At 46.1% G+C, this 18,875-nt stretch overlaps 1 protein-coding gene and 1 pseudogene across 1 annotated transcript; one reads left to right on the top strand and one right to left on the bottom strand.

Moving 5' to 3' along the window:
• The first annotated feature begins 10,145 nt into the window (after positions 1-10,145).
• Positions 10,146-18,113, top strand: NOL11 (nucleolar protein 11). The gene is made up of 18 exons (XM_069951559.1): positions 10,146-10,366; positions 11,186-11,299; positions 11,377-11,433; positions 11,526-11,674; positions 12,055-12,112; positions 12,210-12,351; positions 12,428-12,607; positions 12,702-12,778; positions 12,956-13,079; positions 13,403-13,485; positions 14,518-14,589; positions 14,667-14,851; positions 15,128-15,253; positions 15,833-16,057; positions 16,279-16,357; positions 16,447-16,539; positions 17,074-17,181; positions 17,502-18,113. The coding sequence occupies exons 1-18, from the start codon at positions 10,214-10,216 to the stop codon at positions 17,616-17,618; spliced, it is 2,142 nt and encodes a 713-aa protein (XP_069807660.1). The 5' UTR covers positions 10,146-10,213; the 3' UTR covers positions 17,619-18,113.
• A 229-nt stretch (positions 18,114-18,342) lies between these two features.
• Positions 18,343-18,498, bottom strand: LOC138773692 (U2 spliceosomal RNA; annotated as a pseudogene).
• Between the last annotated feature and the right edge of the window lie 377 nt (positions 18,499-18,875).

Raw genomic sequence — 18,875 nt, 5'->3', positions numbered from 1 at the left:
TGTACACGTAGCCTTGGCCTGGGCGTCCCCTATAACTGAGTGTACACGTAGCCTTGGCCCGGATGTCCCCTATAACTGAGTGTACACGTAGCCTTAGGGGGCATTCACACATTCCATGCACAGATGTACTACAGACCAGAATCACAGACACGGATAATGATACATGATGCCAGGAGCTCTGAAACAAATGTTTGCACCACTGTACTGATGGGAGCGTAACATACAGCAGGACTTCAAGGAATGGGAGCAGGGCTAGCGGGACATACAGCGGGTCTCCCAGGGATGGGAGCAAGGGTAGCAGTACATACTGCGGGTCTCCTGGGGTGGGAGCAAGGGTAGTGGGAGAGGCAGCGGGGCTCCTAGGGATGGAAGCACAGGTAGCGGGACAGGTAGCAGATCTCCAGGGGGTGGAAGCAGGCAGTGGCGGTCTTTGGCACCAAGCACCCCAAGCGATTGCTTGGGGCCCCCAACGTCCAGGGGGGCCCCCACGCCCCGCTCTTGTGCTCAAGACCGCTGGACAGGGCCGCTGTCTCGCTCGCTGCTGCCATCTGAACTGTAACTATGAGCACTCGTAATGAACGCTCATAGTTACATGCAGCAGCACTGACAGAGCGGGAGACATTGGCTCCCTTCCTGTCAGTCACTCTTGTGGCCGCAGGAAGTGTTTTCCCTGCGGTCAGAAGTGGCAGCTTTGTCCTTGTGGTGCCGGTGCTCCAGTGACATCACTGGATCGGCGCCAGGACAAGGGGAGTGCAGCCTCTTGTGATCGCAGGGAAAACCCTTCCTGCGGCCACAAGAGTGAAGAGAAGAGGAGACAACCGGACCCAGGTGAGTATAAGTGTTTGTTTTATTGTGTTATATACTATATGGGAGGGGGAGCACACAGGGGTCTGTTTAACTGGGGGAGCGCACATCGGGGGTCTATATAAATGGGGGAGCACACAGGGGGGCTATATAACAGGGGGAGCACACAGGGGGGCTATAGACTACTGGGGCTTTACAGAGGGGTCTATATACTACTTGGGGCAGCAGAATGGGGTCTATATACAACTTGGAGAGCACACAGGAGGTCTATATCCAAGTGGGAGAGCACACAGGGGGGGGGGCTATATACTACTGGGGGAGCACACAGTGGTCTATATACTACCGGTGGGGCACACAGGGGGTCTATATACTACTGGGGGAACATACAGGGGGTCTATATACTACTTGTGAGGCCCACAGGTGGTCTATATATAACTGGGGGAGCACACAGGGGTCTGTATACAACTGGGGCAGCACACAAGGGGTCTATATAATACTGGTGGGGCACACAGGGGGTCTATATACTACTGGGGGAACCACATAGGGGGTTTATATACTACTGGAGGAATACACAGGGGTCTATATCCAAGTGGGGGAGCACACAGGAGGTCTATATCCAAGTGGGGGAGCACACAGTGGGGCTTAATACCCCTGAGGGAGCACACAGGGGGCCTATATACAGTGGGGGAGCACACAGGGGGTATATACAACTGGGGGCAGCACACAGGGGGTCTATATACAACTGGGGCAGCACACAGGAGGTCTATATACTTCTGGGGGAGCACACGGGGGGCTATATATAACTGGGGGAACACACAGGGGTCTATATACTACTGGGGGAAGCAAACAAGGGGTATATACTACTGGGGGCAGGACACAAGGAGTAAATATTACTGGCGGTAGCGCACAAGGGGTATATACTACTGGGGCAACACACAGCGGTCTATTGTTTTGGAACGCGTGTCAAGGGGGGGGCCCCAGACATAACTTCGCTTGGGGCCCCAGAAATGCCAAGACCGCCCCTGGAAGCAGGGGTAGTGGGACATACAGTGGGTCTCCCGGACGTGGAAGTAGGGGTAAGGGACATACAGCGGCTTTCCTGGGGATGAGAGCAGAAGTAGCAGGACAGGTAGCAGGTCTCCTGGGGATGGAAGTAGGGGTAGTGGGACATACAGTGGGTCTCCCGGACATGGAAGTAGGGGTAAGGGACATACAGCGGCTTTTCTGGGGATGGGAGCAGAAGTAGCAGGACAGGTAGCAGGTCTCCTGGGGATGGAAGTAGGGGTAGTGGGACATACAGTGGGTCTCCCGAGGATGGAAGCAGGTGTAGCTGAACATGCAGCGGGTCTTCTGGGGAAGGGATTACAGCCATGTGGGATGTTCTACATAGTTTTTTTTGAGTCCCATTGACTTCTATGGCAGTTATGGAATAGTGTAGGTGTCACCCCATCTATCAGCTTTGGCATACCCTAAGGCTTCATGCTGCAGAAAGGGAAAATTGATAATACCTATGAAGAAAATCTGTGGGTTTACAAGTCGGCTGTCTCTTTTTTTCTCTGTCCCTGCACTTTGCTGGCGCTCCCTTACCTGCAGGCCTCGTAAGGCCCCATTCACACGTGCATTGGGGCATTGCACTGGGAAAGTGGTTGGACATGTTACATACAGTTTACCAGGCTTTGATGCACACTGTCAGAGGAGCCATATTGAGCCACATAACAGGCTGCAGGGCTGTCCTTAGGAGCCTGGCACAGAGCCAGGTGCTGAAGAAGGGAGATGTCAGATGTGAGTATGAACACTCCTTTCAATCAACTGGTATCAGAAAGTTATACAGATTTGTAAATAACTTCCAGTACTTATCAGCTGCTGTATGTCCCGCAGAAGGTGATGTATTCTTTCCAGTCTGGAGAGCAGGAGAGGTTTTCTATGGGGATTTGCTACTGCTCTGGACAGTTCCTGACATGGACAGAGGTGGCAGCAGAGAGCACTTTTTTCAGACTGTAAAATATACACCACTTCCTGCAGAACATACAGCAGCTGATAAGTTCTGGAAGACTGGAGATATTTAAATAGAAGTCAATTACAAATCTCTGAGACCAGTTGATTTGAAATACAGAAAAAAGTTTGGTGAAAAACATGTAGTTTCTACATATACTGGGCCCTCTGCTGGACGCTTCAGGTATAGACCTGCCGAATCTACTAAACTGAGGGAAATAGCACTATATGTGCATTTCCCATAATAAGTGTATATTAGTAATCTGTCTAACTTTACTTATCTAATTACAAATACAGAAATACATTTTGGCCGGAGTTGGCCGAAGTACAATACAAAGATATACAGTGGTACCTTGGTTTAAGAGCGTTTTGGTTTAAGAGCTCACAGTTTTTCAAAATTGTGACTTGGTTTAAGAGCATTGCTTTGGTTTAAGAGCTCCCTGTACTGGGTGGGAGCCCGAGTGGGGGAGGGGCATGGTCTGCATAGCGGGGTCTACAGCCCTGTACTCTGACCCAGGAAGTCTCCCTCACCTTCCAAATCATAGCAGATCCACTTCAGGCTGGGGGTTACATCAGGGGACAGGACTGTGGAGGTAATCTCTTCATAGCTGTAACCCCTCTCTCCCCAGACAGAGAGCGCTGCATGTATGTGCCCACATCTGCCCTGCTCATTCCTTCCTGCTCCCTGCAGTCTGTCAGCCCTTGTGTTTCCCATCCTCTCCATTACTGTACAGTAACTTATAATATCACAGATTCTGCTGTTTCTGAATGTTTGTTTCATTAGTTTTACATGTTATTCTGAATAATAAATCATTATTTTTGGGGGTGGGGAACCAATTGTCTGCATTTCTACTATTTCTTATGGGAAAATGTGCTTTGGTTTAAGAGTGGATTTGGATTACAAGCGCCGTCCCGGAACGAATTATGCTCATAATCCAAGGCACCACTGTATATGGATACAGACCAATGAGCTACTGTCCTCCACTATATTATGCACTTTCGCTTTATATATGCCCAACTTACCTAAAGTCAGTGGTAGAACATATATATAGGAATAATACGGCGAATATGCAAAATGAGTAGACTGCCACAAATAAAGGGCCTGCTCTGTAAAGAACTAGGCCAATGTGCCGGGGTGAAGGCCGCCCGACCCCCCGCTAGAGCCCCGGATACTTACCCCATCTCGCCAAGTCCCGCTCCTGGAGCCGGTCTCGGGACGGAGATATTCTTGTTGGAAGCCCGGCGCGCGCTGCAGAGATAAGTCCGACGCCCATAGAGAATTTATTCATTCTCTATGGGCGTTGGACTAATCTATGCAGCGCACGCCGGGCTTCTGACAAAGGGTCGGGCGGCCTTCACCCCGGCATGGGGGGGGGGGGGGTGACAGGTTCCCTTTAAGAACTCATTTTGTGCTGTGCAATCATATCCTAAATGTAAAAATCCTATCACACGCTATATTAAGCATTCTACCAGTACTTGTATGTTTAGTCAGATGAAACCACAATGCCAATTAAATGCGATACAAAAATATATATGGATACAAACAAATGAGCTACCGCTTGTGCTGTATGCATGCCCAACTCATATAAAGTCAACAATACAACATATATATGAAGTATATAGGAATAATACGGCAAATATGCAGAATACGTAGACTGCTGCAAATAAAGGGCGATAACCCATGGTAAATGGTATGACTATACAGCGGGTGGGTTGTCTGGTTATGCTGGTTTGTGATGACAATTACTATACAAATATATAATAAATGTTCATTTTCACTTTCTCAACAATAAGGTTGAATTCCTCTTCATGGTAAAATAAGACATCCCCTGAGAATAAGACAAAGCGCATCTTTGGGAGCAAAAATTAATATAAGACATTGTCTTATTTCAGGGGAAACATGGAATCTTCTACGGGCGATCAGACAGACAAGGCCACACCCTCCTCCCAAGATGCAACAAATACAAAAACTATTACAGAAAAAAATATATATATACTATATGTATATAAACAAGAAGGACCTGACAAAAATAGCTGGAGAGTCACATGACAAGTATGACAGGCGACTGGATTTACATGGTGCTTAGTGGTGCTGCTATAAGGTCATAGTCTATACACCAACCTAATATTCAGTCCCGCTCTATAAGACCATGGTTACTAATTCGTAGTCCCATATGGTAAAAACTGCACGGTATTCTGCCAAAGTGGACAAAAGTTATCTTTTCCACAGGGACGTAACTAGGATTCATGGGGCCTCATGGCAAAAAACTGTATGGGGCTCCCCTCCCCTAGACACTATACAATACATCACCTGATTCGTGTCAACCCCCGTCCGCCATCTTGGGACAATGATGTCATCTTCGGGAGGCCGGCCGAACCGTTCCGACCGTCCCTTGTGCTGGCCGCCCTCTGCCGCGTCATCAGCTGCTCAGCCGCGTTTGGCTGAGCACAGTTATGCTCAGAGTTATGTTAGAGACTGGGTCACATACACACTGCAGTACATAAGGGGTTAAGCAGAAGGACACAAGAGGCTCTTATCTTCCCTGTGCATCCCTGGGCCCCCTAGCAACTGCCTTCCCTGCCCCTATGGTAGCTACTCCCCTGCTTTTCCACCTCACCAGGAGAGTGGTAAGTATACAGTATGTTACTTTGTTTCCTCTAGTTCTGTTATCTCTCTTTATCTATTCTTCCCAACTTTTTCTGCTTTGTTTCTCTCTTCTTTTTCTGCCCTTCTTTTTTCCTCTTTATCTTCATGCTCCATCCAGTCATATTCTTTCTCACATAACAGGGTACTACTGGTTGTGTATGAGTACCATGTGCTGTTATGTATGCCAATATATACTGAGTATGGGTGTACAATTGATGATAATGGGACAAATGAAATGAGTGTGTAAAGATAAAAAATCTATAAATTATGATTACAAAGTGCATGTGAAAGTGATGATCAAGTGCTGAGAGTGAGAGTGAACGAAAAAGATTTGTATGAAAATATCTATGAAAAAAAGAATGTACAAAAGAATAAACCGTGTCAAATGTGAAAAAAAATTGTATGTAAAAAATATCACATAAAAAATTAAGATGTAAAAAGACCCATAAGGAAAATGTGCCAATGATAAACCTAAAAACACCACAAAACAAAACTAAAAGTGAAATAAACACAGTGACAAATAGCACCTAATATAACACCACTTATCAATAATGATGGTCCCGATATCATACAGTATATATCAACCATATATAATCATACCTGTAAGAACCATAAATAATCAACCATTATTGGAATGGGTATTCTGAGGAAGGGGTGTGTAAGAAAGCCCAGATTTTGACCGGTCGGAGGATAGGTGTGGAATTCCCCTTTAATTTTACTTCATTATTATGCTGGCAATAATATTAAAGGGGTACTCCTGAGAAAATGTAACTGGTATCAGAAAGTTATACAGATTTGTAAATTACTTCTGTTTAAAAATATCAAGTCTTCCAGTACTTATCAGCTATTGTATGTCCCGCAGGAAGTGGTGTATTGTCTCAAGTCTGACGCAGTGCTCTCTGCTGCCACCTCTGTCCATGTCAAGACTTGTTCTCCTGCTCTGGACAGTTCCTGACATGGACAGAGGTGGTAGCATAGAGCACAGTGTCAGAATGGAAAGAATACACCACTTCCTGCAGGACATACAGCAGCTGAGTACGGGTAGACATGAGATTTTTAAATAGAAGTAAATCACAAATCTATATAACTTTCTGACACCCGTCGATTTGAAAGAAAAAGATTTTCGCTCGACAACCCCTTTAACTACGCCCCTGGCTGTATCCATGTTTTCCTGGCAGTCCTAGGGCGGCGTTTAACTTCTCCAGGCAACAGAAGTCAAATGGTGCCTTTACACAGAGATATTTATCTGACAGATTTTTGAAGCCAAAGCCAGGAATGGATTTGAAAGGAAGAGAAATTTCCTTTATGCCCACTTCCTATTTATAGCCTGTTCCTGGCTTTGGCTTAAAAAAATCAGTCAGATAAATCTCTCTGTGTAAAGGCAGCCTTAGAACTCTCTCTCTGGTCCTGAGAGGGGACTTGCTATATCTCTGAATACCGTCACACACTGTCCCTAAATATAATACCATCACACACTGCCCCTAAATATAATACTACCACATACTGCCCCTGAATATAAAACTGCCACATACTGCCCCTAAATATAATACCGCCACACACTGCCCCTAAACATAATACCGCCACACACTGCCCTAAATATAATACCGCCACACACTGCCCCTAAATATAATACTACCACATAATGCCCCTGAATATAAAACTGCCACATACTGCCCCTAAATATAATACCGCCACATACTGCCCCTAAACATAATACCGCCAAACACTGCCCCTAAATATAATACCGCCACACACTGCCCCTAAATATAATACTGCCACATACTGCCCCTAAATATAATACTGCCACATACTGCCCCTAAATATAATACTACCAAATACTGCCCCTAAATATAATACTGTCACACACTGCCCCTTAATATAATATTGCCACACACTGCCCCTAAATATAATATTGCCACACACTGCTCCTAAATATACTACCACATACTGCCCCTAAATATAATACTGCCACATACTGCCCCTAAATGTAATATTGCCACATACTGCCCCTAAATATAATACTACCAAATACTGCCCCTAAATATAATACTGCCACATACTGCCCCTAAATATAATACTACCAAATACTGCCCCTAAATATAATACTGTCACACACTGCCCCTTAATATAATATTGCCACACACTGCCCCTAAATATAATATTGCCACACACTGCTCCTAAATATACTACCACATACTGCCCCTAAATATAATACTGCCACATACTGCCCCTAAATGTAATATTGCCACATACTGCCCCTATATACTGCCACATACTGCCCCTAAATATAATACAGCCACACACTGCCCCTCAATATAATATTGCCACACACTGCTCCTAAATATAATACTGCCACACACTGCCCATAAATATAATACTGCCACATACTGCCCCTAAATATAATACCGCCACACACTGCCCCTAAATATAATACTGCCACATACTGCCCCTAAATATAATACCGCCACACACTGCCCCTAAATAAAATATTGCCACACTGCTCCTAAATATAATACTACCACATACTGCCCCTAAATATAATACTGACACACACTGCCCCTAAATATAATACTGCCACATACTGCCCCTAAATATAATACCGCCACACACTGCCCCTAAACATAATACCGCCACACACTGCCCCTAAATATAATACTGCCAGATACTGCCCCTAAATATAATACCGCCACACACTGCCCCTAAATATAATACTGCCACATACTGCCCCTAAATATAATACCGTCACACACTGCCCCTAAATAAAATATTGCCACACACTGCTCCTAAATATAATACTACCACATACTGCCCCTAAATATAATACTGCCACACTCTGCCCCTAAATATAATACTGCCACATACTGCACCTAAATATACCGCCACACACTGCTCCCAAATATAATACTGCCACATACTGCCCCTAAATATAATACTGCCACACACTGCCCCTAAATATAATACTGCCACATACTGCCCCTAAATATAATACTGCCACATACTGCCCCTAAATATAATACCGTCACACACTGCCCCTAAATATAATACTGCCACATACTGCCCCTAAATATAATACCACCACACACTGCCCCTAAATATAATACTGCCACATACTGCCCCTAAATATAATACCGCCACACACTGCCCCTAAATATAATATTGCCACACACTGCTCCTAAATATAATACTACCACATACTGCCCCTAAATATAATATTACCACACCCTGCCCCTATATATGCCGCCACATACTGCCCTTAAATATAATACTGCCACATACTGCTCCTAAATATAATACCGCCACAAACTGCCCCTAAATATAATACCGCCACACACTTCCCCTAAATATAATACTGCCACACACTGCTCCTAAATATAATACTGCCACTTACTGCCCCTAAATATATACTGCCCCTAAATATAATACTGACACATACTGCCCCTAAATATAATACTGCCACACACTGCCCCTAAATATAATACTGCCTTACACTGCTCCTAAATATAATACCACCCCATACTGCTCCTAAATATAATACTGCCACATACTGCCCCTAAATATAATACTGCCCCATACGGCCCCTAAATATACTGGCCCATACTGCTCCTAAATATAATACTGCCCCTAAATATAATACTGCCACATACTGCCCCTAAATATAATACCACCACATATTGCCCCTAAATATAATACTGCCACACACTGCTCCTAAATATACTACCACATACTGCCCCTTAATATAATACTGCCACACACTGCTCCTAAATATACTGCCACACACTGCCCCTAAATATAATACTGCCACACACTGCCCCTAAATATAATACCGCCACACACTGCCCCTAAATATAATACCGCCACACACTGCCCCTAAATATAATACCTCCACAGACTGCTCCTAAATATAATGCTGCCACATACTGCCCCTAAATATAATACTGCCACGTACTGCCCCTAAATATAATACTGCCACACACTGCCCCTAAATATAATACCTCCACAGACTGCTCCTAAATATAATGCTGCCACATACTGCCCCTAAATATAATACTGCCACGTACTGCCCCTAAATATAATACTGCCACACACTGCTCCTAAATATAATACCTCCACACACTGCCCCTAAATATAATACCGCCACACACTGCCCCTAAATATAATACTGCCACATACTGCCCCTAAATATAATACTGCCACGTACTGCCCCTAAATATAACACTGCCACATACTGCCCCTAAATATAATACCGCCACACACTGCCCCTAAATATAATACTGCCACGTGCTGCCCCTAAATATAATACTGCCACGTACAGCCCCTAAATATAATACCGCCACACACTGCACCCTGAATATTATACTGCCATATGCCATGCCCCTATATATAGAATATTGCCACACGCTGTACTCTTTAAATAAAACACTGATACAATGTTTGCCCCTATGTAGAATACTGCCACACCTTGTGCTCTCTGAACATAACACTACCACACAACCAGATACTTCCTAACGTTCTACAGCACCCAATTAGCTTCTAGTTTAGTCAGATATCATGTCTTTGGTTTACGAAGGGGCCCATAACAACCAATCATATTTCGGCTCTTACTCTCTATCTGGTAAAAGAAAGCTGCATCCTGATTGGTCAGAGGGAGTGTCCCGCTCAGTGTGACCGGTGGGATGCCCCGCCTCCTCCCACCGCCAGGGGCCGCTGTCCTCTCTATGACTCTGTCTCTCAGGCACAGCTCGTGCGCTTGGTGGTGACGTCACTCCCAACATGGCAGCGTTGTGTGAGGAGTTCACGCTGTGCGGGCTGCTATCCGGGGCTGAGCGGAGGCGGCAGCGGGACGGGCTGCAGGGGGTGGAGGAGGCCGGAAAGCGGGACACGGTGCTGGTGACGGAGGGCGGCAGGACAGTGACCCTGTATAAGGTGTGGAGCCCGGGCCGTGTGTGTGTGTCTGGTACTGGTGAGGGCTCTCGTGTCACGTGCCGGCTATTCGTAAGGGGTCATGTGCCTAGTATTTGTTGGGGTGGTCGTGTCACGTGCCTGTTATGGGGGGGGGGGGGTCTGTTCACGTGCCCGGTCTATGCCCCCCCCCCCAATGCCTAGTATAAGGGGGGGGGGGTCATGTGTCACGGGCCTGGTATTAGGAGGGGGGAGGGGGCGTCGGCGTCATGTGCCAGTTATTTGGGAAGGAGATGTCCGTGTCACGTGCCTGCTATTGGGGGGAGCCCATGTTGAGTGTTTGGGGGTCTTGTGTCACGTCCCTGGTACTTTTGAGGGGGGGGTCTACGTGTCCTGATTCAGGTACTTGGGGGCGTCCCGTGTCACGTTCCTGCTATTGTGGGTGGGGGTCCTGTGTCACATGCCTGGTATTGGGGGGGTCCTGTGGCTGGTACTTGGGGGGGGGGGGGGTTACGTGTCATGTGGCTGGTATTTGGGGGAGTCTCATGTCATGTGCCTGGTATTTGGGTGGGGGGTGGGGTCCTGTTTAACGTGCCTGGTGTTGATGATGGTGGTGGTGGAGTTATTGATGATGATGATGATGGTGGTGGAGTTATTGATGATGATGATGATGATGGTGGTGGAGTTATTGATGATGGTGGTGGTGGTGGTGGTGTTATGTGTCTGGCATAGGGAAGGGTTGCTAGGTGACATGTCTTGTGGGTGTGGTGTTTTGTCAGGGGGTGTGGCTGTCTCTTGGAGGGGCTCATGATATCACACCAATAATGGCTTCTCTTTGTCCAGGTGTCGGACCAGAAGCCGCTGGGCAGCTGGGCAGTCAAGCAGGGGCAGCACATCACCTGCCCGGCAGTTTACAATCACAGCAGCGGGGAGTACGTGGTGGTACATGATGAGAAGGTAAATATCGCGATCCGCCATGTCATGTGGCTCCCAGCGCTGTATCCTGACTGGTTCCTTGTCTCTTCTCTCCTCAGGTTCTCAGGGTGTGGCGGGATAATGACCTCAGCCTCGATAAAGTGTTTAAAGCGACGGTACGTCTTATGTCGGGAGAATACCATGGGACGTGGTGGAGTCTGTTTAGGATCTGTTCACATTTCTCGTATGTTTCTTCCTCGCACCACAGCTTTGTGCTGACGCCTATCGGCTCCACAGTCTCCCGGACACAGAGCTGCTTGTCTTGTTTCGCGGAGGAGCCATTCGTTTTTTGGACATTTTGCTGGCCGAGCCGCAACAAGATATCGAGACGATTCTAACGGAAGATGAGAAAATCACGTAGGTCGCTGAGGGGGGAGGGGGGGGTTTGGGGGGGAGGGGGCACGGTCCCTTACCTAGATGTGGAGTTATAGTGATACTTGAGGAGTGCAGGCCGACAGGGAAGCCTGGCAGTTGTAGTGAGGGCACAGCCGTCGGGGAAGTCTGGCAGTTGTAGTAAAGGGCACAGCCGTCGGGGAAGCCTGGCAGTTGTAGTAAAGGGCACAGCCGGCAGGGAAGCCTGGGAGTTGTAGGGGTGGCACAGCCGGCTGGGAAGCCTGGCAGTTATAGTGAGGGCACAGCCGTCGGGGAAGCCTGGCAGTTGTAGTGAGGGCACAGCCGGCAGGGAAGCCTGGGAGTTGTAGTGCAGTAATGGACTCTCACTTGTTTCTCTCTCTTAGCTGGTCGCAGGCTTTCACAGATGACGAGCAGCCTGTAGTAATATATGTTACTGAGAAGGTAAGATGTGAATCTTCACTCAGTTTCCGAATCCGGTGATTGTTGCGTCTGCTGTGAGTCGCGCCTTTATGTATCCATTGCTTGTCACTCTCTGTAGGATGCAGATAGGTTTGTGTACACGTGGCGTCCTGTGTTCAGTGCCTGTCAGAGGTGGAGGCTGCCACTGGCTGCGGACGGCTCCACCATTCTGGATTTTGCAGCAACCATAAAGAACAGAATGATTTCTCTGATGATGTTGTGTAAGTTGGGGGGCTGTTGTGGAGGTGGTGGGGTTACATCACTCAGTGCATTACCTTCAGCATTTCCTTCTTCCAGACTCCAGTGGACACGTGCGCCGTTCTGAGGTCCCCCTTACGTCACATGACCAAGAGGAGGGGCCACAGCTTCTTGTGTCCCCCCTCCTCCAGCTGCCGGACCCTGCAGACACTGGAGCATTAATTATTCTCCACAACTCCTACATAGCAACACTCACACCCTGCGCTGCACGACAGAAAGGTAACAGTTATAGGTATATGGTTTCTACCGGCGGGGCCGCAGGGTCCTAAGCCTCCAGAATTGTTGGTGACCTCTGCCATTTATCCTCTCACAGATCGCCTGTGTGTATGGAACACGTCGTTCCAGACCTTACAGGATAACAAGGAATTTTCACAGAAAACGTGGACACAGGTAAGGACATGACTTGTGGTGAGGCAGCAGCCCTGTCCCCTCCCTGGGCTAGTAGTGCAGATACAGGCCCTGGTTAGTTTCAGTAACTCTTGGTTCATAATATTGGTTGGACTGGTTGGGGGGGGTTAGAGATGTGTACCATGGTCCATTCTCTTATCTTTTACACTTTGCTTCCAGCTCTGGTGTCATGATGGTAAGCTGTACATCCCACACGCACAGTCGCTGCTGGTGCTGCGCTACACCTGTCAGCCATCCAGTCTGGCATCTTCACTTGGCAAGGGCCAAAAAACTCACAGATCAGGTAAATACTGAACAGATCCTGAAGGACTGATGCTGCTCTACTGCTGAGATCTGATTACTCTCTTCCATCCCCTCTCTCTTCTGTATATGACTTCTGCACCCCTCTCTCTCTCTTGTATATGGCGTCTTGACTCCTGTATATGACTTCTGCACCCCTCTCTCTCTCTTGTATATGGCGTCTTGACTCCTGTATATGACTTCTGCACCCCTCTTTCTCTCTTGTATATGGCATCTTAACTCCTCTCTCTCCTGTATGTGACTTCTGCACTCCTCTCTTTCTCCCCATGTATATAACGTCTGCTCCTCTTTCGTTCTTTCTCTCAGCCCCACAAATCGTACCCATAGTGAATTGGGAAGTGCTGACTGGGAAAACTGAACAATCCAAACCGCCTGCACTCAAGAGATCTGTAAGTGCATAAAGATTTATGACACCAGGCTGTGTCCCATAGTAGTAGTATATCCACGCACACCGTTGGGTGCAATTAGAAAGTCAGTACAATATTTGGAAATATTAATTGCACACCATATGACAATTTTGGTGATCTGGCCGCGTCTTCATCATCTAAGCACATGGCACTCTTTCTTTTCTACCACCAATGTATACCTGTTGAGAAAGGTCGTTCTAGACTGAAACGTCCGTTATGGTATACAATACAAGGATTATCTGTGATCTAAAGAATGCATGTGCCTAATTCTAGAGCCATTTCTTTTTTGTATATATACACACTGGAATAAAATAGGAGCATGAGAAAATGAAAGAAAATTGTCATATAGTGTGCAATTAATATTTCCAAATATATTACCAGGCTGTGTCCCATGATGCTTTTCTGCACCTGTGTGCATCCTGTACAGGATTATATTACAGGCAAATATCCTCAGCCATATTGTCACTGCACATAAAGCAGTTACCAAAAAGTGACTGTGTACAACTGTGGGTTTGTTCCAATGTGTTAGTGTGGATGAGAGCTGTGAGAAGTATGCAGACCTTGACCAACCCTACCCCACACAGCTGAGGCTTTGCTACAATGTATAAGTCCATAGGGGGATTTTGTACATTGACAGCAACCAGTTATTCTGAACGCGCAGGAATGTCCGTTCCGTTAAAATAACTACAGCACTTTTCGTTGTAGATTGGTTAAAGGGGTAATCCAGAATTTAAAAAAAAAAAAAAGTCCTCCTTCGTAAAACGGCTCCACTCTTGTCCTTAGGTTGTGTGCGGTACTGCAGCTCAGTTCCATTGAAGTGGAGGCAAGTTGTTCTACCACACATAGGGCAGAGGTGGGGCTGTTTTGCCAGAAAGCATCCATGTTTTTTTGATTACTTGTAGATAGATGATGGGGCAATATACTCTGAAGGGGGAAGCATGGTGATAAAGCAGATGGAGGGGCGGTTGCAATTCTTTGGCGTCATTGTGGGTTTTTTGGTTTTTTTCTTTCTAGCTTAGAGGAAAGAAGTCTGAGAGCGGCATCAGGGAGACACCTTCCTCTTCAGAGATCCTGTCTGATATCCAGGTAGACGCACTCCCCTCTCTCCAGGTGCAGGTGGTCTGTCCTGAGTGGCGTATCTTACTAATCTCTCTGCGTTTCAGACGGCCCCAGAAAGCCAGATGCCCTCCCTGGTGCAGCGCGTCTGGATGACGACAGATCTGCCGCACTTCCAGGTCGCCATCAGCAGCGTAACGCAGGGACTGGTGAGCCGCTGCCAGAAAGATGCCACCTTCTACCCACAGAGCTCCCTCATCAAACTCATCGAGTCTGGGATGTTATCCTACAGGTACCAGTGCTGCCCTCTGCCATGTCTGCATGGAACTACAAATACTGATCAGTCACGTCCACAGCTGCCTTCAGAATCTCTTATACATCCCATGATTCCCCTGCTGGGAGGTCATCACTGTATCTACTGCTATGTGCTTCACAAAGCATGATTAGTATAAAAATATGAGGTGTCAGAATTCTGAACTCTGCTCTGAAGTGTTATATAGGAGATGGTGGGGGATTGGGCACTAGAACCAGTGATGTTTTTTGCGTCACTATAGTGTGTGTATTGCAGCTTGTGTCCCGGGTTGGTGACCTTGTGTCTGGAGAAGCAGGACGTGCAAGCATTGCAGATGTGCCTGGAGCACTTTGTTGACGTCCCGGAAGATGTGCTCTGCTCCTGTTTGAAGATGTTTCTCGGGTGAGTGCAGCGTGTGCAGTACCCCTGTTTACAGTCGGTGAATGGCCTAGTGTTTATTATATTGTATCTGCTACATATCTCTCCTGTTCTGGACCCTACTACCAATGCTGATACATTGTAACCACTCCTCAGCTGTAAGATCTACTAGGTCTGTACAGGTTTAGTGTTAAATGTTTCTATTCACTGACAGCAAGCAGAAATCCTGACTCTAATCTGACCCCCCCAAACACACTATGGGGGATATTTACTTACAAATCTAAAAACACAATTTTGTCAAAGATGTTTTGGCATAATTTCCAATCTGTGTTTAGTCAAATTTATGTAAATTGTCTAATAGCATAGTAAATGTGTCTTAAAAATAATGGTCTTTTAATTAGTCTAATAAATTCACCTGGTTCGGAGCAGACGTAGCGTATCGACTTTTAAAAAAATTGAGCAGTTAATAAATTTAGCTAAAAAAGAATTCTGGTGCACTTTTGATTCATATTAGATTTATTTTGAGCGCAAACTAGATATATTAGACTAAAAACAGGCGGAATTAGTTTGATAAATGTCCCCCAATGTGTTTTAATCCTTCAGTGTCAGTGAAGAAATTCTCAATGAAGCGACCATCAGCACCAAGTCTGCTGCGTCATACATCCAAGAGAGCGCAGAGGAGGCGATGGACACTGCTCCTCTCATACAGAACGGCTTCAGCTCCCCCGTGGGGGAGGAGGACAGCTGTGACGTCCAGATGTTGGACAAGGTGATTCCCAAATCGGTGAAGCAGGCTCCCCCGGTCACCCTGAGGCGTGCCGTCCTCCTGTATCCTTCTCTGCTGGGTGATGGGGATCTTAACCCTTTATTCCTCACAGGTTTACTGATTTCCAGAAGGTTTCTCAGGAAAGCCTTCAGCATGCTGTTGACTGATCTTGTTGTGTTACTGCCATAGTCAATTTATGTGAGATCTTCAGATTTGTTAGTTTCCCATGCTGATGGTTTCCAGCGCATGATCTGCTTCTTTCCTTAATGCCTAATGTGATCAGAAATACAGTCCTCACCTCTCGGTATAGCGCAAACTTTCTCCTGCCTCACCTGAAGGACCTGTCCTCTGAACAAGTCGTGGTACGTATGTCAGTGTCTCGGCCCAGGCTCAGTGTTCTGTCACGTGTGCCATGATCATTTTGTATTAACAGATCTTCCTTTCTCCTCAGCTCTTCCTCGGTTACCTCCATTACCTGTACCAGAAATGCAACGATAATATTACGCTAGGCCTCCCAGGAGAAGAGCAGCTGTCCATCACACAGGTAACCCTCACCATGTACACAGGATGATGATGGGAGTCCACATGATGAAGATGGCACAAGAAAGTTCCTGAGTGTGTTCTCCCTGCAGACTGATGAGGCCTTGCTGGTTTATGTAGTGCTCCTGCTGGGATACATGTGGTGGGTTCAAAGCCAGTGCTCAATCCAAAGTAAATCCCGAAACGCACCAAGAGATGCTCAGAAGTTTTATTGTAGATTCACATATCCAAAATAATGTAGTACGCGTTTTGACAATACGAATATCAACTGGTAGCTGATAAAGGCTATTGCCGAAAGGCATCCTGGATTTGTTATTGGATATGTGAATCTCCTATTAAATTTGAAAGCATCTACTGGTAATTGCCGGGATTTACTTTGAGTTGTGCTATCAGGACTTGCTTCTTTTACGAACACCACCACCTTTTCCAGAGTGCCGTCTGACATTCTCTATTCAGAGTCGGTCCTCAGAGTGCTCCAGGCTGGTAACTACATTACAGGCTGCTGGGACTGATCCTTCTGTTCTGTAATACTCCGTAGGTCTTAGACTGGATGAATCTGATCCTTGATGCCAACTTCACAGTCTTGGTTCTGCTGCCGAAAGCAAAACCTCTGCTCCGCACCCTGCAGAAATTTGTGAAGTCCCAGGTCAGTATAACTCTCACTGCAACCTATGTGAGTGATATCAGCCTCTCCTCTTATAACGCTCCAGTACTGATATAACCTCTAGAGACATTACATATTATGTAAGTGCTGAAGTGATACAATAGAAGCTGCTGTGAGCAGTATTAGGTCAGTACAGGGCAAGTATATGAGGGTTGTAGAACTTACCTACATCAGACTGGTGACTCTTTTTAGTTCAGGGGTCACTCAGACTATTGTCGTGTGCAAGATGTAGTCTATAGGAATTACAGTACTGTACAGGACTGGCTAAAGTATCTTTTTTTTTTTTTTTAATTCCTCTCCAGATGAAATTTTTCTCTGAGTTGAACAAGATAGAAGGAACTTTATCAGAATTACAGAAGTTACGGCAGACGTCGCAGAGAGGGGGGCGCTATTCCATCGAGGTCCTGGAGCTTTATTAGCAGGACGTCTCCTGACACTTTTATTATTATTATTGTTTTTACTCCCCTCCATGTAACGGCTATGCTGGACAGTTGTGTGCTGCTCTGTGACCTGTAACCGGGCGGCTCTTGTGCCTTATGAATTCTCATGGTATGTTTGGTAAAATGATACAAGTTCGTTGCCCTCCTGTCTGGTAAATCATTCTAAGCCGAGGTCAGGAGGGCGGGTACATTGGAGTACCTCCTATATACATCTGCTATGGGACAAGTTTAGGAAGGTAAAATAAAAGGAAATGTTCAATGTGTGCGACAAGGACAACAAAGGGGTCTGAATGTGTCATCAAAAAAATTACCTGTGGATCAAATCATGTTTGTTTGTTTTTGTTTTTTTGTTAAACATATTTCAAAGAATTTTTGGTGATTTTCTTTTTGTTTTCTAGTCTATATTATAAAATAATCCTGGACTGTTGACGCTTTCTTATAAATGTCATGCTGACACCTGTTCTGTACAGATTACTTTTATAGTTGTTTTCTCATTATAACCTCTGCATATGTCACAGAGCATGCCAAGAAAACTAACCCATGTTAATAGGTTCTCTTCTATTGCGCCTTTAGGCCAGGGTTTTGGAGACTGGGGAAGAGAAGTCTTGGGGGGGTGAGAAGTCAAGGAGAGCACAGAAGAATCTGTTGGAAATTGGATTGGAGCTGGAGGATGTAATTAAGGTTTGAGGGATTTTTTTTTGCATGTGTGCGCACTGAACCTGGAAGCACTGAAATACCAGGTCCATGCCTGGAGAGGACAGAGCAAGCTCTTTTTCTATCTCCCTGTTCTAAGAAACCATTTAATATATGGTCCCCAGATAGGGAAAGACTTGATGGAATATAAATGTCTAGAAGAGGACAGAGTAGTCTAAAGCAGTGCTTCTCAATTCCAGTCCTTAGGCCTCACCAAGAGGTTATGTTTTGAGGATTTCCCATACAAAGGACACCTGTGCTAATACCTGAGTATAATTATATCACCTGTGAAATACTAAGGAAATCCTCAAAACATGACCTGTTACTGAGGCCTAAGGACTGGAATTGAGAAGCACTGGTCTAAAAGATAACAGAAGGAGGAGGAGGAAAATGGAGAGGGTGTCTAAAGTAAAGCTGACAAGGTACAGTACAGAAAGGTCTAGAGGGAAGGGGATAGAGGAATCCGGTAGGAGGAAGGTAGAGGTAAATAAAGAGATGAGGAAGAACAGAAGTCTGGAGCAGGGAGAAGGACAATTAATCTGG

Source organism: Dendropsophus ebraccatus, chromosome 14, assembly GCF_027789765.1.
Source record: "Dendropsophus ebraccatus isolate aDenEbr1 chromosome 14, aDenEbr1.pat, whole genome shotgun sequence".
Taxonomy (NCBI): domain Eukaryota; kingdom Metazoa; phylum Chordata; class Amphibia; order Anura; family Hylidae; genus Dendropsophus; species Dendropsophus ebraccatus.
The sequence above is the reverse complement of the archived record's forward strand: the minus strand, read 5'-3'. Positions and strand labels throughout refer to the sequence as shown.